The following is a 21,897-nucleotide window of genomic DNA, read 5'->3' as shown; positions in this document are numbered from 1 at the left end:
TACTGAGGCGGGCCTCCGTTGGTTCCAAAACAACAGGCTGGTGCTGTAGGTCATGGATATTGCTTCATGGCCATAGTAATGTTGGAAACAGAAAAAAGCTTGAAAGGGAATTTCAATTTCGGATTGATGGGAAGTGTGGGATGATGGTGATTATAAGAAACAATTGGAAAAGGTTTGGTTAGAGGCCCAGCATTAGATGATATCAGAATGCTATGACTCCCTGTCAGCTGTGTCTGACTCATCCCTGTAATGGGATCCTGCCAGACCCTGCAGGTTCTCCTATTGAACACCACCACTTATACTCCCTCTATGGAAAAGCCTTTTACTATACAGCAGTGAAACAATGGAACAAACCCAAGCGTTTACCAGCATCGCCATTAGCCAATTGTTTCCTCATGCATGTCAGTGTATGACCAGATTTATGACAATGGTACCTCATTGCTCCCGTGTAAAAGGTCAGTATACAGTAAGTTGCTGCGTGGGTTATAAGGGTTGCATTTGGAGAGTACCATCCTTACCTGCTATTGTAATCTCCAACTGAGCTTAGGCAAAAAGGAGCTGGTGCGTCCCACTGAATTTGCTCTCTAAATATGACACAAGGTATTTGCATGGCTTGGTTCAGACAGGCTTCTCACTTTGAATGAACAAATAAATACAAATATGCCAACGTCTAGTTCTAGAACCACATCAACGGCACCCTATGTGTCCATTCCACTTCCTCATGTTGAGACTGCCGGACCACATCTGACCTCACTATTTGCATTAAACCTCGTAATTAGGGTTACACTCAGGGGGACAGGTTCTCACCATGGATCAGTAGCCTAATCTATTACTCACACCCCTCCTGTGTGTTAGTAGCACCCAACTGAAATAAAGGTTGAGGTGATTTATGAATTTGAAACGATTAATTCAATACTGTCAGATAATGTTTTTGGGGCTTTGACACAATTATCATTTGACCCTTCATCACCCTGTCTGTGGCTGTACCTGTCACTAACTGGCTGGGTTCTCCTGAGACCTACACCACTGAAGTGAGAAAACAGTGTTAATGTGGAGAGACCAAGATTCTCTACCACCTAGTAGAATGCACGAAACCACTGTTTACATTTACATTTACATTTTAGTTATTTAGCAGACGCTCTTATCCAGAGCGACTTACAGGAGCAATTAGGGTTAAGTGCCTTGCTCAAGGGCACATCGACAGATTTTTCACCTAGTCGGCTCGGGGATTAGAACCAGCGACCTTTCGGTTACTGGCACTACGCTCTTAACCACTAAGCTACCTGCCGCCCCATATTTATTAAAGGAAGTAGTACATGAGTCACATTTTATTTAGAGAGTCCCCTGTATTACAGTGTATTACAGCGAGTGAACCGTGGAGACAAGGGCTTGTTATGTCTGTCTACATATGAGCATATGAGCATACACTACCTCTATTTTAGTGAATGTGTTACCTCTACCTGTTGCTACAAGTTGGTGTCGCTTGGCTGTGGTGTGCCACTGACAATTAGCTACTTCTATTGTGTTTTAAAGATCTGAATGGACCGGATGGGTGGAAGCTATATGATGATGGTTCCACCTAGCATCTCAATAGGCTCAGGGGAGTTTCTCCTCTATTGCTTCCACCTATTACCTTAATCTCTGCAAACACTGATCTGATGGGGTCTACGAGGCTAGTGGTTGTTTTCAGACCAGGCATGGCTTTAGGAACCTCACCTGCTATGAGCACCGTGTCTGGGAAGCCATCGCTCAGCTGATCCAGACAGATGGAGGGGGGTTGTGACTCACATGGACACGGTGACTCATACTAGTGATGTAGGAGGACATTTGTTTTCTCAAATACTGTAGACACATAATGGATTCTCAGTGTAATTGAAATAGACATACTGTATATTGGAAACTGAGGTGTTGCGTGTTATTAACACTTGAACATTATGCAAGTGTGTTGAAAATTACCTTAATTTTACAAGGCAGAATTAGGTTTGTTCCTAACACAGTGATTACAGTATGCCACACAACATGGACAGAGAGTTTTAAATGGCTATTTGTCTTCATTTTCATTCCTTTAGTTTGTCCTAAACTCAGTAAGCGCTGGGAGTGGGCATTGCTCAATATCCCATCCTGACAAAGGAGAAAGAAAGAAAGAAAGAGAGAGAGAGTGAGTGAGTGAGGGAGATAAAGAGAGACAGAAGTCAGCCTCGTGGGTACCATACTGCTTTTCCTTTCCAAGCACTGAGGAAACGAATCTCTCGCGCTGTTCGTCTCTCTGTGCTCACGTGGCGTCTCATTCCATTCTGCCTCTGGATAAAGGGTGTTCTCCAAACATTTTATTTCTTTTCTGGAGCAGCTGTGTTTTTCTTTTCAAAAGCACAGTTAACGGTTGGATCTCCCACCCCCTGCCTCCCTCCCTGTCCTCACCTGTTCCTCTGTTGAACAAGTGCCAGAGACCACTGCCAAGTCGTGACTATGGGAGGGGGTACAGGAGGTGTTACTGGGGCTATTTCTGTAGCTTTGATATCACCAGGGCATGTTGCCATGCTCCCATCCCTCCCACCTCACTGATAGCCTCCAAACGCTACTCCATGCAACTTTAATGAGATGTGCTAATACTGCACACCTTCCCTGGGTGATCTGATCTTTCTATAGAAGGGAGATTGAGAGTCTGTGGGTTCACGTTTTAGTGCCTGGATGTCTCATCATTTATGAATGTTGTAGTTAGAGACGCTCGCTGAATCTGGTGGGCATCCTGATCTGTACAGATGTGGCTAAAGGTTTTTGGATGTTCTAGAGAATGTCCCCTGGCGGCAGCTGGTGTGAACTAGAATCCATGTATATGTCCTCATAAACCAGAATTTACATGGACACGAGCCAGTGAGCTTAAAGGGTCCCTACTTTTTAGAGGCGATTATACCCATGAATGCACATCATCACTGTCATCATCCTCGATTGATCACCCTGTCGGTCAAGATTAGTCTTGCATCAGGTGTTAGTTGAAGTCAGGATACTCCGGGGATTAGAATATAAAAAATACAACACCTATGCAGGGGGCTAAAATGTTCCCCTGGGGAGATGAATGCACCAATTACAGGGCTAGCCTCATAGGCTCCACCTCCGCCCAGTACCACATGGTGGTCCTCTGTAGCTCACTTGGTAGCTTGCAACACCAGGATAGTGGGTTCCATTCTCGGGACCATCCGTACGTAAAATGTATGCACGCATTACTGTAAGTCACTTTGGATAAAAGTGTCTGCTAAATTGCATATATTATTATATATTATGTGGAATAATGCTTGTAAATACACAGAGGGAAAATGCATGGTTCCATCATGTAGAGGAAAGATGCAGTGAATTCAGTTTTTCCAACCCAAGCACTTGCCCTTTAACCTTAAGGGAACTCATCCTATGAGTGATTATAGTGTATTTGCTGCACTTTAGTGGTTACATGGTACATAATCAGATGTGTTTCAGGCCTGCTTGTGACCTCATAGATATACTTTATACCACTGGAAAACATGTATCATATATGATCATGAGTGGTAGGAGAGATATCCACAATATATGAGTTTGTATTCATCAGTATCGTTGGGGGATATTTGAAGGGGCCTCATCCTTTTGGAAAGTGTTACCTTGAAAAGGGATGACCCTACTTTCATCTTAATGCAATACAGAAGGGCTGTTAATTATTCACGACACCCCCCTCAATCCGCAACGGAAAAGGTCCCCCGTAGTTTGTCGGTACAGCACGTCATCAGCCAAAATTAGCACCAGCATCTTTTGTGTGGCAAGCACTTGGGTTTCTCCCACTCAAGAGATTCTATGAGGGTCTATGTATAGCCAGGACCAAGCCTCGGAATAGCTGCATGCTACAAAAGAGCCTCCAACAAAGCCGGACAAGATGGCGCTTTGAGATCCGTTTCTTCCTAGGCATGTATCAGGGCCACAGAACACAGTGCTTTGTTGTTTTTCCCCCTCTGGAGTTTAATGGCTGGTCTTGAAATAGGGCCTCCTTCACAAAAGAGTCCAAACCAAGCTTGACGAGGGGACTATGTGTTCTCCATGTTCCTTGACAAGCAGATATGGGTTCCAAGCTTAACAAACCCACTGTTTGGTTAACGCCTACTTGTGACACGTCACGTGAGCAGAGTCCGGCTCAGGTTCTGGCTCTGTTGAGGCTACATGAGACAGGCTTCCCCAGGCCTCAGAGGAGACCCTAGTCTGTCTTGACGCTAGCAGAGGTCACCTAGCCTCAACGAGTCTCATCCTGTCCTGACCACTAAACCCAACTGAAACAGTATTAATATATATCCTGTCCTGACCACTAAACCAGTATTAATATATCTCCTTTCCTGACCACTCAACCCAACTGAACCAGTATTAACATATCTCCTTTCCTGACCACTCAACCCAACTGAACCAGTATTAATATATATCCTGTCCTGACCACTAAACCCAACTGAACCAGTATTAATATATCTCTTGTCCTGACCACTAAACCGAACAGAAACAGTATTAATATATCTCCTGTCCTGACCACTAAACCCATCTGAACCAGTATTATGTGACCCTCCCTCCTCTCTCCCACTCTATCCAGCAGATTCAGACATAGCTGACTTGCAATATGCTGCCTTTGAGTTCTAAGAAGAGTGACGATGTTGGGCTGACCACTGCGTTCTGGAGGCAGCTCTGAGAGAGAAGAGTTGTTTAGAGTGAAAGTTGACTGGACTAGCGTTGGCATTGCCCTGCTGTCTCCCAGGTCCAGCCATGCGTCCAGCCATGCGTGTGTCCTACAGCGGCTGCACAGTTTGATCAGTCTCCGTCCTGCTCCACTAATGGAAATTGATCGCCACTTAGCGAGGGCCTTGTTGTGCTGAGGGGTCAAGTGACGTCAGCGCGGGTCCTGGTGTGCGCTTGGAACCAGTTGAGAGAGAGAGGCTTTCTGACAGTAAACAAACCAGTGTGATGTTTGAGGCGTAGCATGGTCACGCCATGTCTGGTCTTCTCCCTCCTGAAATCATACAGTGGACAGTACGGGGTGTCTCTCCACTGAACAACAGGAAGTCATAGAAGATGGCAAGGTGACATGGTCATCATCATAGCTTGATGTGAGACTTCCCAAGAGTCGTGTGACTGAAAGGGGTCAGAATTCATGTGACAAGATTTGCTTTTTCATCAGCAGAAGAAGAGAGAGGAAGGAACTGGTGTCTGTGGATAGACAGTGTGGTGGATAGACAGTATGGTGGATAGATAGTGTGGTGGATAGACAGTGTGGTGGATAGACAGTGTGGTGGATAGACAGTATGGTGGATAGACAGTATGGTGGATAGACAGTGTGGTGGATAGACAGTGTGGTGGATAGACAGTGTGGTGGATAGACAGTGTGGTGGATAGACAGTGTGGTGGATAGACAGTATGGTGGATAGACAGTATGGTGGATAGACAGTGTGGTGGATAGACAGTATGGTGGATAGACAGTGTGGTGGATAGACAGTATGGTGGATAGACAGTATGGTGGATAGACAGTGTGGTGGATAGACAGTGTGGTGGATAGACAGTGTGGTGGATAGACAGTGTGGTGGATAGACAGTATGGTGGATAGACAGTATGGTGGATAGACAGTGTGGTGGATAGACAGTGTGGTGGATAGACAGTGTGGTGGATAGACAGTATGGTGGATAGACAGTATTGTGGATAGATAGTGTGGTGGATAGACAGTATTGTGGATAGATAGTGTGGTGGATAGACAGTATTGTGGATAGATAGTGTGGTGGATAGACAGTGTGGTGGATAGACAGTATGGTGGATAGACAGTGTGGTGGATAGACAGTATTGTGGATAGATAGTGTGGTGGATAGACAGTATTGTGGATAGATAGTGTGGTGGATAGACAGTATTGTGGATAGATAGTGTGGTGGATAGACAGTGTGGTGGATAGACAGTATGGTGGATAGACAGTGTGGTGGATAGACAGTGTGGTGGATAGACAGTGTGGTGGATAGACAGTATCATGCATACAGTCTGTGGTGATCAGACTGTCGCGGAGAAAGAGTAAGACAGATTCCAGTCTGGCTTTGTAGCTCTGAGCTCCAACATCACGTCGGCTCTGGAACCCCCCTCCCCCTCTCTCCCTCCCCACTCTCCCTGATCAGAAGTGACAGAGTGTGTGTGTGTGGGGGGGGGGGGGGGGGGGGGGGGATTAAAACCAAAGTGAGTGTCAGCGCTGAGGGGGACATGTGTTGGGAGGGAGGGGGGAGGCCGTGGGGTATGATATCTTCCAAAACCTTCTGTCCAGTGCCATCTACTCTTTCAATCCTAAACCCACAGCCCAACTCACCCACCCAGGGCAACAACATATCTCCCAACAGCGGTGCCGTATAGCTGTAATCAAATCCTTTGTAATGCAGTAAACACTTTAAATCACCCAAATGTTAGCATGTTTATGAAAAGTGCATGGTTAGTTTAAATAATGGTTTTATATAATATATTTTTTACACAGGATAAACAATGACCATTTCTGTTTTTGAATTGTTATTCCTGTCTGAAAGCACAGATAAGTATTCTTATAAACCCATTTTATAAGCACATGAATTAATATTTTTTCTGACTGGCTTTCTGGCCATCAACTTAGTAACTAGATAACTAACAGATATCTTCCTTATCTCAATGCAAACACTTCAGGCCTTTTGATTGTTCCAAGGAGTGTGTATGGCTCCACCAGGGATCAGAGAACTAAAATCACTAGAGGCAGCGAGCGTTATGTTGACTCACTGAGGCACATTTATGTACAAAAGTTGAACAAGATTTGAAATAGTTTATCATAGTATTTTTTACGACTAATAAAACTTGAAACTTGTAAGCAAGTGAACATTATATGTGCGCTACAAAAACATGCTAAACAACAGCCTCTTGCTATGTGTGCACTTGAATTAAAGGGTAACTACACCCAAAAATCTAAACTTCTCAATTTTTTCCCAGACCTCAAAAGTGGTCTGATGTGGTTTAAGCATTGTTGTGGACACAAAGCCATGTCTGACCTTAATCCAATTAGCTGTTGTGTTGTCACTGGGTGCTGCCTGTTCAGTCTATTGCCTTTGTCCTGGGATGTGTTTGGTGGTGGGGTGGGGGTGGGGGCCGTCAGATTAATAACACCAGTTATTAACAGTTATTAACAACACGGAACAGGAGGGAGTTTGTGTCTAGGAAGTGGGATGGGGGGGCTGATTGTGCCCGTTGTGAGTAGTCCAGCATGCTCCGAACCGGAGAATTGATGGCCACCTGCCCTATCTGCACCCTGCAGCATTATTGGATGATTACCTTTGATTAGATTTCAGTGGCTTCTTGCATGCCATCCCCGCCCTTACACCAAACAGCCTCACACATCACATCGGACACATCCTTTGTATCTCTCTCACAGTTTTCAGGGACACAGAATACGCTATTACAGTTCATACAGTTCATTCTGTACAAGTTGACGTCTGTATTGGAGTCTCAGCTTGCTTTTCAACATCTCCATCTGTCCATTGTGTCTATGTTCAACATCTCCATCTGTCCATTGTGTCTATGTTCAACATCTCCATCTGTCCATTGTGTCAATGTTCAACATCTCCATCTGTCCATTGTGTCTATGTTCAACATCTCCATCTGTCCATTGTGTCTATCTGAAACATCTCCATCTGTCCATTGTGTCTATGTTCAACATCTCCATCTGTTCATTGTGTCTATGTTCAACATCTCCATCTGTCCATTGTGTCTATGTTCAACATCTCCATCTGTCCATTGTGTCTATCTGAAACATCTCCATCTGTCCATTGTGTCCATCTGAAACATCTCCATCTGTCCATTGTGTCTATCTGAAACATCTCCATCTGTCCATTGTGTCTATCTGAAACATCTCCATCTGTCCATTGTGTCTATGTTCAACATCTCCATCTGTCCATTGTGTCTATCTGAAACATCTCTATCTGTCCATTGTGTCTATGTTCAACCCTATCTGTCCATTGTGTCTATGTTCAACATCTCCATCTGTCCATTGTGTCTATGTTCAACATCTCCATCTGTCCATTGTGTCTATCTGAAACATCTCCATCTGTCCATTGTGTCTATCTGAAACATCTCCATCTGTCCATTGTGTCTATGTTCAACATCTCCATCTGTCCATTGTGTCTATGTTCAACATCTCCATCTGTCCATTGTGTCTATGTTCAACATCTCCATCTGTCCATTGTGTCTATGTTCAACATCTCCATCTGTCCATTGTGTCTATCTGAAACATCTCCATCTGTCCATTGTGTCTATCTGAAACATCTCCATCTGTCCATTGTGTCTATCTGAAACATCTCCATCTGTCCATTGTGTCTATCTGCAGGTGAAGGATGAGAATAAGATCCAGGAGGTGGTTGACCTGACGGACTACGAGCGTTCTGAGGAGCTCCGCAAGGCCAAGAGCCGCAGCAAGAAAAACCACAGCAAGTTCACCCTGCTGCGCTCCAGAATCCCAGGCAATACGGTGAGTCCACCGGAAGTCCCCACATGAACCCAGATCTAGAACCTTGCAAAGAGCAAACCTGTACCTCAAAGTACTGTACCACAATAGCAACACAATCAATACTTACATCTAAAACACACTGTTGAGATGAGTTTCACGGTACTTTAGCCGGCTATTAACATAGTCAGATCGGTTACAGCAGCCAGATTGACAAGCTGATTGACACTCACCTGACCCGGCTCACCGGACCGGGCCACCACACTGTACACCCTGTCCTTAGTCATTAGCTATGTTCCTCTTTGACTCTACTTAGCTCCTCCCACCTCCTATGTCTCTGCCCAGAGACAATGTCCTCCCTCTGTTCCCTCCCTCTGTTCCCTCCCTCTGTTCCCTCCCTCTGTTCCCTCCCTATGTTCCCTCCCTCTGTTCCCTCCCTCTGTTCCCTCCCTCTGTTCCCTCCCTATGTTCCCTCCCTCTGTTCCCTCCCTATGTTCCCTCCCTCTGTTCCCTCCCTCTGTTCCCTCTATTCCCTCCCTCTGTTCCCTCCCTCTGTTCCCTCCCTCTGTTCCCTCCCTCTGTTCCCTCCCTATGTTCCCTCCCTCTGTTCCCTCCCTATGTTCCCTCCCTCTGTTCCCTCCCTCTGTTCCCTCCCTCTGTTCCCTCTATTCCCTCCCTCTGTTCCCTCCCTCTGTTCCCTCCCTCTATTCCCTCCCTCTGTTCCCTCCCTATGTTCCCTCCCTCTGTTCCCTCCCTATGTTCCCTCCCTCTGTTCCCTCCCTCTGTTCCCTCCCTCTGTTCCCTCCCTCTGTTCCCTCCCTCTGTTCCCTCCCTTTGTTCCCTCCCTCTGTTCCCTCCCTCTGTTCCCTCCCTCTGTTCCCTCTATTCCCTCCCTCTGTTCCCTCCCTCTGTTCCCTCCCTCTATTCCCTCCCTCTGTTCCCTCCCTCTGTTCCCTCCCTCTGTTCCCTCCCTATGTTCCCTCCCTCTGTTCCCTCCCTCTGTTCCCTCTGTTCCCTCCCTCTGTTCCCTCTATTCCCTCCCTCTGTTCCCTCCCTCTGTTCCCTCTATTCCCTCCCTCTGTTCCCTCCCTCTGTTCCCTCTGTTCCCTCCCTCTATTCCCTCCCTCTGTTCCCTTTATTCCCTCCCTCTGTTCCCTCCCTCTATTCCCTCCCTCTGTTCCCTCCCTCTATTCCCTCCCTCTGTTCCCTCCCTATGTTCCCTCCCTCTGTTCCCTCCCTCTGTTCCCTCCCTCTGTTCCCTCCCTCTGTTCCCTCCCTCTGTTCCCTCTATTCCCTCCCTCTGTTCCCTCCCTCTATTCCCTCCCTCTGTTCCCTCCCTCTGTTCCCTCCCTCTGTTCCCTCTATTCCCTCCCTCTGTTCCCTCCCTCTATTCCCTCCCTCTGTTCCCTCTGTTCCCTCCCTCTGTTCCCTCCCTCTGTTCCCTCTGTTCCCTCCCTCTGTTCCCTCCCTCTGTTCCCTCTGTTCCCTCCCTCTGTTCCCTCCCTCTGTTCCCTCTATTCCCTCCCTCTGTTCCCTCCCTCTGTTCCCTCCCTCTATTCCCTCCCTCTGTTCCCTCCCTCTATTCCCTCCCTCTGTTCCCTCCCTCTATTCCCTCCCTCTGTTCCCTCCCTCTGTTCCCTCCCTCTGTTCCCTCCCTCTGTTCCCTCCCTCTGTTCCCTCCCTTTCACAGGGACATTGTGTTCCAGACTCACCACACCTCCAACTCCTACACCCAGTATATGATCACCAACGCTGATTGACAGACTAACTTGAGAAACAGAGTGAAAGTGTCACATTTCCAATGCTTGTAGACCATTTGAAATCTGACAGTTTACCAGTCCAGTTCACCTTTGATACATGAAAAGGCTCTTATGGTGAGGCAGTGATTCCCCCATGTCCCCTACACACACTAGTGATGGGCATTTGACGTTTTTTTTATGTTTGCGTACTCTTATTTTTTTTTCGAGTACTAAATCATTATTTTCTTTTATATGTAGAACACAAGGCCCGCACAGGAAAAAAAGATGTGCCCATTAATCTATAGGCCTAACTTGAATGATGCTTGGCTAGGTTTCTTTTTTGTTGTGCCCTGCAAATGCACATGTACAAATGGAACACTAGAGTCAAAGCAAATTAACGTTGTCTTCAAGACAACAAAACATTTCCACACAACATTTCTCTTTCCTGTTCGGGCAGCCACAAAGCACAATCCAAAAAATAGTTTTACAGTAATATTATTATTTTTTATCTCTGGTTAAAGATCAAGCCTTGACTTCCGTTTGAGTACTCGATAACTCATGCCCATCCCTAACACACACATGCACTCACAAAGCGGCACACACACACGTGCTTATACACACGTGCTTGCACACGCACACACCATCTGCAGGCTCTCCCAGAACTCCCCAGAGCAGCAGGAGGATAGAGTATCATGTTGGGTTGTCAGGCCAGGAAGCTTGTGTTTCAGCACACAGACAGACACAGACTGAGAGAGATTCTCAGATTCTCCACACAGCTGCAGTTTCCTGTAGCCACAGTGGGAGAAAGAGCACCATATGGTCATATCTGTCTGTGAATGTGTGCGTGAGTGAATGGGTTTCTGGAATGGTACCTATCTGAAGGTATCCCTTACAAGTGGTTTACTGAGAACTATGCATGTTAGGATTTTCCACACTCCCTTCATGCTCAGTAACACAATATTGTGCAAGGCCCTGGCTTCTTACATTCCCTCTCTCTCTCTCCTTTGTGTCTGTCAGGTCCCTAACCTAGTGTTCCTGGCTGTTAGTCCAGAGGAGAAGGAGTCCTGGATAAACGCCTTAAATGGAGCAATTACCAGATCCAAGAACAGCATCCTGGATGAGGTGAGACACACCCCTCGGTGCACCTCCCCTCTCTTTCCCCTCTTCTTCTCTCTGTAGCTTTATAATCTCTTTCCCCTCTTACTCTCTCTGTAGCTTTATAATATCTTTCCCCTCTTCTTCTGTCTGCAGCTTTATAATCTCTTTCCCCTCTTCCTCTCTCTGTAGCTTTATAATATATTTCCCCTCTTCTTCTCTGTGTGGTTTTATAATCTCTTTCCCCTCTTCCTCTCTCTGTAGCTTTATAATCTATTTCCCCTCTTCCTCTCTCTGCAGCTTTATAATCTCTTTCCCCTATTTCTCTCTCTGTAGCTTTATAATATCTTTCCCCTCTTCCTCTCTCTGTAGCTTTATAATATCACACAGCTTTAGATGGCCCAAACTTTACAGGTCCCTATCACACAGCTATGGCCCAATCTTTACAGGTCCCTATCACAAAGCTATAGATGGCCCAAACTTTACAGGTCCCTATCACACAGCTATAGATGGCCTTTATAATATCTTTCCCCTCTTCTTCTCTGTGTGGCTTTATTATCTATTTCCCCTCTTCCTCTCTCTGTAGCTTTATAATCTCTTTCCCCTCTTCTTCTCTCTGTAGCTTTATAATATATTTCCCCTCTTCCTCTCTCTGTAGCTTTATAATCTCTTTCCCCTCTTCCTCTCTCTACAGCTTTATAATCTCTTTCCCCTCTTCCTCTCTCTGTAGCTTTATAATATCACACAGCTATAGATGGCCCAAACTTTACAGGTCCCTATCACACAGCTATAGATGGCCCAAACTTTACAGGTCCCTATCACACAGCTATAGATGGCCTTTATAATATCTTTCCCCTCTTCTTCTCTGTGTGGCTTTATAATCTCTTCCCCCTCTTCCTCTCTCTGTAGCTTTATAATCTCTTTCCCCTCTTCCTCTCTATGTAGCTTTATAATATCTTTCCCCTCTTCCTCTCTCTGTAGCTTTATAATATCACACAGCTTTAGATGGCCCAAACTTTACAGGTCCCTATCACACAGCTATGGCCCAATCTTTACAGGTCCCTATCACAAAGCTATAGATGGCCCAAACATTACAGGTCCCTATCACACAGCTATAGATGGCCCAAACTTTACAGGTCCCTATCACACAGCTATAGATGGCCTTTATAATATCTTTCCCCTCTTCTTCTCTGTGTGGCTTTATTATCTATTTCCCCTCTTCCTCTCTCTGTAGCTTTATAATCTATTTCCCCTCTTCCTCTCGCTGTAGCTTTATAATCTCTTTCCCCTCTTCCTCTCTCTGCAGCGTTATAATCTATTTCCCCTCTTCCTCTCTCTGTAGCTTTATAATATCACACAGCTATAGATGGCCCAAACTTTACAGGTCCCTATCACACAGCTATAGATGGCCCAAACATTACAGGTCCCTATCACACAGCTATAGATGGCCCAAACTTTACAGGTCCCTATCACACAGCTATAGATGGCCCAAACATTACAGGTCCCTATCACACAGCTATAGATGGCCCAAACTTTACAGGTCCCTATCACACAGCTATAGATGGCCTTTATAATATCTTTCCCCTCTTCCTCTCTCTGTGGCTTTATAATCTCTTTCCCCTCTTCCTCTCTCTGTAGCTTTATAATATTTTTCCCCTCTTCATCTCTCTGTAGCTTTATAATCTCTTCCCCCTCTTCCTCTCTCTGTAGCTTTATAATATCTTTCCCCTCTTCTTCTCTGTGTGGCTTTATAATCTCTTCCCCCTCTTCCTCTCTCTGTAGCTTTATAATATATTTCCCCTCTTCCTCTCTCTGTAGCTTTATAATCTCTTTCCCCTATTCCTCTCTCTGTAGCTTTATAATATCTTTCCCCTATTCCTCTCTCTGTAGCTTTATAATATCACACAGCTTTAGATGGCCCAAACTTTACAGGTCCCTATCACACAGCTATAGATTGCCCAAACTTTACAGGTCCCTATCAAACAGCTATGGCCCAATCTTTACAGGTCTCTATCACAAAGCTATAGATGGCCCAAACTTTACAGGTCCCTATCACAAAGCTATAGATGGCCCAGACTTTACAGGTCCCTATCACACAGCTATAGATGGCCCAAACTTTACAGGTCCCTATCACACAGCTATAGATGGCCTTTATAATATCTTTCCCCTCTTCTTCTCTGTGTGGCTTTATAATCTCTTTCCCCTCTTCCTCTCTCTGTAGCTTTGTAATCTCTTTCCCCTCTTCCTCTCTTTGTAGCTTTATAATATATTTCCCCTCTTCCTCTCTCTGTAGCTTTATAATCTCTTCCCCCTCTTCCTCTCTCTGTAGCTTTATAATCTATTTCCCCTCTTCCTCTCTATGTAGCTTTATAATATCTTTCCCCTCTTCCTCTCTCTGTAGCTTTATAATATCACACAGCTTTAGATGGCCCAAACTTTACAGGTCCCTATCACACAGCTATGGCCCAATCTTTACAGGTCCCTATCACAAAGCTATAGATGGCCCAAACATTACAGGTCCCTATCACACAGCTATAGATGGCCCAAACTTTACAGGTCCCTATCACACAGCTATAGATGGCCTTTATAATATCTTTCCCCTCTTCTTCTCTGTGTGGCTTTATTATCTATTTCCCCTCTTCCTCTCTCTGTAGCTTTATAATCTATTTCCCCTCTTCCTCTCGCTGTAGCTTTATAATCTCTTTCCCCTCTTCCTCTCTCTGCAGCGTTATAATCTATTTCCCCTCTTCCTCTCTCTGTAGCTTTATAATATCACACAGCTATAGATGGCCCAAACTTTACAGGTCCCTATCACACAGCTATAGATGGCCCAAACATTACAGGTCCCTATCACACAGCTATAGATGGCCCAAACTTTACAGGTCCCTATCACACAGCTATAGATGGCCCAAACATTACAGGTCCCTATCACACAGCTATAGATGGCCCAAACTTTACAGGTCCCTATCACACAGCTATAGATGGCCTTTATAATATCTTTCCCCTCTTCTTCTCTGTGTGGCTTTATAATATCTTTCCCCTCTTCCTCTCTCTGTAGCTTTATAATCTCTTTCCCCTCTTCCTCTCTCTGTGGCTTTATAATCTCTTTCCCCTCTTCCTCTCTCTGTAGCTTTATAATATTTTCCCCCTCTTCATCTCTCTGTAGCTTTATAATCTCTTCCCCCTCTTCCTCTCTCTGTAGCTTTATAATATCTTTCCCCTCTTCTTCTCTGTGTGGCTTTATAATCTCTTCCCCCTCTTCCTCTCTCTGTAGCTTTATAATCTCTTTCCCCTCTTCCTCTCTCTGTAGCTTTATAATATATTTCCCCTCTTCCTCTCTCTGTAGCTTTATAATCTCTTTCCCCTATTCCTCTCTCTGTAGCTTTATAATATCTTTCCCCTATTCCTCTCTCTGTAGCTTTATAATATCACACAGCTTTAGATGGCCCAAACTTTACAGGTCCCTATCACACAGCTATAGATTGCCCAAACTTTACAGGTCCCTATCAAACAGCTATGGCCCAATCTTTACAGGTCTCTATCACAAAGCTATAGATGGCCCAAACTTTACAGGTCCCTATCACAAAGCTATAGATGGCCCAGACTTTACAGGTCCCTATCACACAGCTATAGATGGCCCAAACTTTACAGGTCCCTATCACACAGCTATAGATGGCCTTTATAATATCTTTCCCCTCTTCTTCTCTGTGTGGCTTTATAATCTCTTTCCCCTCTTCCTCTCTCTGTAGCTTTATAATCTCTTTCCCCTCTTCCTCTCTCTGTAGCTTTATAATATATTTCCCCTCTTCCTCTCTCTGTAGCTTTATAATCTCTTCCCCCTCTTCCTCTCTCTGTAGCTTTATAATATCTTTCCCCTCTTCTTCTCTGTGTGGCTTTATAATCTCTTCCCCCTCTTCCTCTCTCTGTAGCTTTATAATCTCTTTCCCCTCTTCCTCTCTCTGTGGCTTTATAATCTATTTCCCCTCTTCCTCTCTCTGTAGCTTTATAATATATTTCCCCTCTTCCTCTCTCTGTAGCTTTATAATCTCTTTCCCCTATTCCTCTCTCTGTAGCTTTATAATATCACACAGCTTTAGATGGCCCAAACTTTACAGGTCCCTATCACACAGCTATAGATTGCCCAAACTTTACAGGTCCCTATCAAACAGCTATGGCCCAATCTTTACAGGTCTCTATCACAAAGCTATAGATGGCCCAAACTTTACAGGTCCCTATCACAAAGCTATAGATGGCCCAGACTTTACAGGTCCCTATCACACAGCTATAGATGGCCCAAACTTTACAGGTCCCTATCACACAGCTATAGATGGCCTTTATAATATTTTTCCCCTCTTCTTCTCTGTGTGGCTTTATAATCTCTTTCCCCTCTTCCTCTCTCTGTAGCTTTATAATCTCTTTCCCCTCTTCCTCTCTCTGTAGCTTTATAATATATTTCCCCTCTTCCTCTCTCTGTAGCTTTATAATCTCTTCCCCCTCTTCCTCTCTCTGTAGCTTTATAATATCTTTCCCCTCTTCTTCTCTGTGTGGCTTTATAATCTCTTCCCCCTCTTCCTCTCTCTGTAGCTTTATAATCTCTTTCCCCTCTTCCTCTCTCTGTGGCTTTATAATCTATTTCCCCTCTTCCTCTCTCTGTAGCTTTATAATATATCTTCCCTCTTCCTCTCTCTGTAGCTTTATAATCTCTTTCCCCTATTCCTCTCTCTGTAGCTTTATAATATCACACAGCTTTAGATGGCCCAAACTTTACAGGTCCCTATCACACAGCTATAGATTGCCCAAACTTTACAGGTCCCTATCAAACAGCTATGGCCCAATCTTTACAGGTCTCTATCACAAAGCTATAGATGGCCCAAACTTTACAGGTCCCTATCACAAAGCTATAGATGGCCCAGACTTTACAGGTCCCTATCACACAGCTATAGATGGCCCAAACTTTACAGGTCCCTGTAACACAGCTATAGAGTGCCCAGACTTTACAGGTCCCTATCACACAGCTATAGATGGCCCAAACTTTACAGGTTCCTATCGCAAAGCTATAGATGGCCCACACTTTACAGGTCCCTATCACACAGCTATAGTGGGGGGGGAAAGTATTTAGTCAGCCACCAATTGTGCAAGTTCTCCCACTTAAAAAGATGAGAGAGGCCTGTAATTTTCATCATAGGTACACGTCAACTATGACAGACAAAATGAGGAATAAAAATCCAGAAAATCACATTGGCCCATTCCTCCATGCAGATCTCCTCTAGAGCAGTGATGTTTTGGGGCTGTCGCTGGGCAACACGGACTTTCAACTCCCTCCAAAGATTTTCTATGGGGTTGAGATCTGGAGACTGGCTAGGCCACTCCAGGACCTTGAAATGCTTCTTACAAAGCCACTCCTTCGTTGCCCGGGCGGTGTGTTTGGGATCATTGTCATGCTGAAAGACCCAGCCACGTTTCATCTTCAATGCCCTTGCTGATGGAAGGAGGTTTTCACTCAAAATCTCACGATACATGGCCCCTTTCATTCTTTCCTTTACACGGATCAGTCGTCCTGGTCCCTTTGCAGAAAAACAGCCCCAAAGCATGATGTTTCCACCCCCATGCTACATAGTAGGTATGGTGTTCTTTGGATGCAACTCAGCATTCTTTGTCCTCCAAACACGACGAGTTGAGTTTTTACCAAAAAGTTCTATTTTGGTTTCATCTGACCATATGACATTCTCCCAATCCTCTTCTGGATCATCCAAATGCACTCTAGCAAACTTCAGACAGGCCTGGACACGTCTGGCACTGCAGGATTTGAGTCCCTGGCGGCGTAGTGTGTTACTGATGGTAGGCTTTGTTACTTTGGTCCCAGCTCTCTGCAGGTCATTCACTAGGTCCCCCCGTGTGGTTCTGGGATTTTTGCTCACCGTTCTTGTGATCATTTTGACCCCACGGAGTGAGATGTTGCGTGGAGCCCCAGATCGAGGGAGATTATCAGTGGTCTTGTATGTCTTCCATTTCCTAATAATTGCTCCCACAGTTGATTTCTTCAAACCAAGCTGCTTACCTATTGCAGATTCAGTCTTCCCAGCCTGGTGCAGGTCTACAATTTTGTTTCTGGTGTCCTTTGACAGCTCTTTGGTCTTGGCCATAGTGGAGTTTGGAGTGTGACTGTTTGAGGTTGTGGACAGGTGTCTTTTATACTGATAACAAGTTCAAACAGGTGCCATTAATACAGGTAACGAGTATAGGACAGAGGAGCCTCTTAAAGAAGAAGTTACAGGTCTGTGAGAGCCAGAAATCTTGCTTGTTTGTAGGTGACCAAATACTTATTTTCCACCATAATTTGCAAATAAATTCATTAAAAATCCTACAATGTGATTTACTGGAAAACATTTTCTCATTTTGTCTGTCATAGTTGACGTGTACCTATGATGAAAATTACAGGCCTCTCTCATCTTTTTAAGTGGGAGAACTTGCACAATTGGTGGCTGACTAAATACTTTTTTTCCCCACTGTATGGCCCAAACTTTACAGGTCCCTATCACACAGCTATAGATGGCCCAAACTTTACAGGTCCCTATCACACAGCTATAAATAGGAGAAGCAGAAACACTCTCACTCTGACTATCCAAATCCATGACATCACTGTTAAAGAAACAGAATGAATATAGAATTGAGCGACTTTCACATAAAAAACTAACATTTTAGAGGACAAATGGTCAGGCGTGTGGATGGGCTCAGAACAACAGCACCAGCACTGTGAGAGGTATCAGTTACCTCCAGGGCTCCAGTGTCTCTGCTGCTCAATAGCCTGATGACATCAGAGACGGGACTCACTCTTCCATCAGGATGGGGTTTCATTGCTCTCAACTGTAGGGTTATCGCAGGTGGAGTCCTACATGATGGTACACACATACTGTAGATCTATGTTGATAAAACCGCATTGAATCACAATTTAGCATTGTTTGAAAGTGTTGTGTACAAATAATGTATGTGTATATTAGCTAACCTAGTGCCCTTAAATACACCCTTATACTGAACGCATTACCCTGACAAGACAGTCACATGATTGGAAGCAATTTAATTTTTTATCCTCCAAAATTCTATTCAATCTGTGGATTCCTCCTGGTCGGCTGTACCACATAGAAATGCTAGATTGACTTTAGAATATTGTCCTACAATAGATGCACTAGATACATGTTGACAATTGGATTTGGGACAATTGCTGATCCGAGGTTTTTGTCAAAGGAAGATGAACAAGACATCTGGATGAGTATGGGCTTTGTCATTGGTTGTCATGTCAGAAAGCAATAAGGCAGGTCATAGCTGTAACTGCATACTTTCCATGATTGTGGAGCGACAAGCTAACAAAATAACACTGTAGTATGTTTGGCAGAACATAACAGCTGCATGCATCATATAATCACCATTTAAACCCACTCTGTGTTATGTCCAACACCGGAGATGGATAATGGATCATGTTGGCAAACAAATGAAATCCTTTAAAGCTTGAGGAATGAGTGGTACTTTGCTGTAATGGAATGACTCTACTTTGCCTGCACCCAAAACCCCTAACCACCCCTCTAAAACCCCTAACCACCCCTCTAAAACCCCTAACCTCCCCTCTAAAACCCCCAACCGCCCCTCTAAAACCCCTAACCTCCCCTCTAAAACCCCCAACCGCCCCTCTAAAACCCCTAACCGCCCCTCTAAAACCCCTAACCTCCCCTCTAAAACCCCTAACCTCCCCTCTAAAACCCCTAACCTCCCCTCTAAAACCCCTAACCGCCCCTCTAAAACACCTAACCTCCATTTCCTAAAATACAGATAAGCCACATGTTGTCACATAAAGACCTAAATTCAATACTCAACCCCATGACTCTGTATTGAGGACACAAGGCTCTTAGGGTGGGTGACTGGGTGTAGTCACAGGGCACATATTCTGGTCTGCTCCATATTTTCTCCTTCCACCTGATAATGTAAATGGTTAAAAGCTTTCAGATGCAATTGACAATATGACTTTGATATTAGACATAAAATCCCAGCGGATAAAAGATTACATGTTGCTTAGTCCTACTAGCCAGTGAATAAACGACACTCCAGCTGAACTTGCTTCATCAGTGGAGACGGTGTTATCACTAGATGACAGTGTAGAGGTGTTGGTCGTCAGTGTGGCTATAGGTTAGCTATAGGTTAGCTATAGGTTAGCGGCCTGTTTCCCAAGGCCTTATGCAATATGTTGTGGCCCATTTCGCCCAGTGAATCACATGCCTGTAGATAATCAATCAATGATTAGGCCGATAATAATGATCAATAAACTACCCAACCCACTCCAACACAAACACAGCCCTCAGGCTAATGTGAAAGCATGTCAATCCCCTCACTCCACGTGACTGTTTCATTATCTCTCTCTCTCTCTCTCTCTCTCTCTCTCTCTCTCTCTCTCTCTTGTTCTCTTTCTTTCTCTCTTCTTTCTTTCTTTCTTTCTTTCTTTCTTTCTTTCTTTCTTTCTTTCTTTCTTTCTTTCTTTCTTTCTTTCTTTCTTTCTTTCTTTCTTTCTTTCAGGTCATGGTTGAGGATGAAAACCTTCTGTCCCATCTCACACGGGACCGGGCTAAGATCCCTCACACACGGCGCCTGCCTACACGAGGACACATCATGGCTGTGGTAGGTATCCTGCTTCTCCTGGCCTGTCTTGTCTTATGTCTCCTTATTACCACAACGGCTGGTTGGAGACAATTCCAACTCGGTCAATTGAGCTTTAATTCAATGAGTCAGTTGGACATGGTAATGATCAAACTACTTTCAACAGGGATTTTTGATTAGTTTAATCCGATTCATTTCCTACCTTAACTAAATCACAATGGGCCTTACCCTGATCTCAGTCTTTCTCACTGTGTCTGATATCACTAACAGACTGTTTCTCCCTGCTCCGTATCCAGACCTCCACTTCTACCTCTGACGGCATGTTGACCCTTGACCTGATCCAGGAGGAGGCCAGCCCCAGCACAGACGGCCAGGACACCTGTGACAAGAGCTTCCGGGTCAACCTGGACAAATCCACCCAGCTCGATTGCCTCAGGTCCAAAACAGAGGGTGCCATCAGTAGCATCTGCCTAGCGACTCCCGCAGAGGTCACTGGGAAGTCCCAGAGTCTGCCGCGCGATACCGCGGTAGCCTGGGACGATAAACAGCAACTTCAGAGCCCGATGGAGAAATCCTGCACCCCTCAGCCGGGCAAGAGGCTCACATCGGCCGAGAAAAGCCGCTGCGCCTCCATGGACGAGATCCTCTCGCACTCCGAGACACGGGCCACCAAACCCAGGACATCCCTCCCCCGCTCTGCGACCTCCGCCCCCCTGGGCAACCTGCCGCCCATCAGCCAGCTGCAGGACCTCATCGCTCAGAAGCTGGAGAGAACTCAGGAGCTGCTGACGGAGGTGCAGGGGGCGAAGGGGGAGGAGGTGCAGGGGGCGAAGGGGGAGGAGGTGCAGGGGGCGAAGGGGAAAGGGAAGGACTCGCCAGGTTCCAAGGGCTCCAGGAGTTCCTCAGACATGGCCCGGGCGGAGGCTGAGAGGCTGCTGAAGGAGGCAGCGTCCACATGGGGTCAGGCCAAGGAGGTTCTAGAGGAGGTGAAGGAGCTGAGGGCGCTCTATCGTCAGCTGGACTCTCTGCCCACCACCCCCACCTCCCTATCACCCCTCACGCCCTCCAACAGTGGCAAGCAGACTGACTACAGGAAGAGCATGATGTGACCGTCAGAGAACTCAACACAGACTTGACTATGAATCCCTCAGCAAAAGAAAACTACTAAACATGCAAAGCCACAATATTGTAAAATATGTCTGTTTCTCCCCTTCTGTGTCCTTTCACTTTATTGATGCTGTGACAAAGTGAGGACATTCAGTTGCCCAACGACGTCCCCTGTGGTTAACCATTGTGCCCTTACATGTCTGCTTGATGAAGGGTGTGGGGGGCAATCTAGGGTCTGAGGTACATGTTGGCCAGGGAGTCCAGTAGAGATCCTGTCTCTCTGTACTGACCGGCTGCTGAAAGACCTTGTGATACTGCAGTGTCAGGTTTTTCTCTCGATGTTTTCCTCTGCATTGGTTGTCAAAGAGGGGATGTTCCACATGTAGGGTTTGGCCGGGGAATCAGAAGGGCTCTCCTCTCCAGGGATAGACACACAGTGGTTGAGGAAAACTCAGATTAGAGGAAGGGAAACATGGTGTCCAGACTGGCCCTGCATGTTGGGAATGTGAATGTTTTCCTTTTTCTGTTACACAACACACTGGAAGGTTGGTCTGAGCCAGATTCCCAACGAGCACCGCTCAAAAACCAACAGCAGTCCACTGTACACAGTACAGTACACCACCCTCCCTCCCTCCCTCTGCTGCTGCCCTGGGAATGGAGCTCAGCGGCATCCTCATCTCTGCTGGACCATTATGATTCACAGGGACAAGGGGAGGTCGGGGAACCAGTTCACAGAGTCAGAACGCACTGGCGTTCCATAGGGTGTTTCTGTCTGTTCCATGAGCCATATGACACGGTCAAAATGGATGACGTCTGTCTAGGTTGTGTTGTTACTAG

At 45.5% G+C, this 21,897-nt stretch overlaps 1 protein-coding gene across 1 annotated transcript in view; it reads left to right on the top strand.

Annotated features, from left to right (window-relative positions):
• The window catches only part of LOC311121649 (pleckstrin homology domain-containing family O member 1-like), a 33,327-nt gene extending 12,176 nt beyond the window's left edge, over positions 1–21,151 (top strand). Inside the window, exons 3-6 of the mRNA XM_084196109.1 lie at positions 8,363–8,503; positions 11,236–11,340; positions 19,873–19,974; positions 20,250–21,151. Coding sequence (XP_084052235.1) covers positions 8,363–8,503; positions 11,236–11,340; positions 19,873–19,974; positions 20,250–21,062 — 1,161 coding nt within the window. The 3' untranslated portion in view covers positions 21,063–21,151. The remainder of the gene's footprint in view (positions 1–8,362; positions 8,504–11,235; positions 11,341–19,872; positions 19,975–20,249) is intronic.
• Positions 21,152–21,897: the final 746 nt, after the last annotated feature.

This window comes from Coregonus lavaretus (genome assembly GCF_964263955.1).
Source record: "Coregonus lavaretus genome assembly, contig: HAP1_SCAFFOLD_3731, whole genome shotgun sequence".
Taxonomy (NCBI): domain Eukaryota; kingdom Metazoa; phylum Chordata; class Actinopteri; order Salmoniformes; family Salmonidae; genus Coregonus; species Coregonus lavaretus.
The sequence above is the reverse complement of the archived record's forward strand: the minus strand, read 5'-3'. Positions and strand labels throughout refer to the sequence as shown.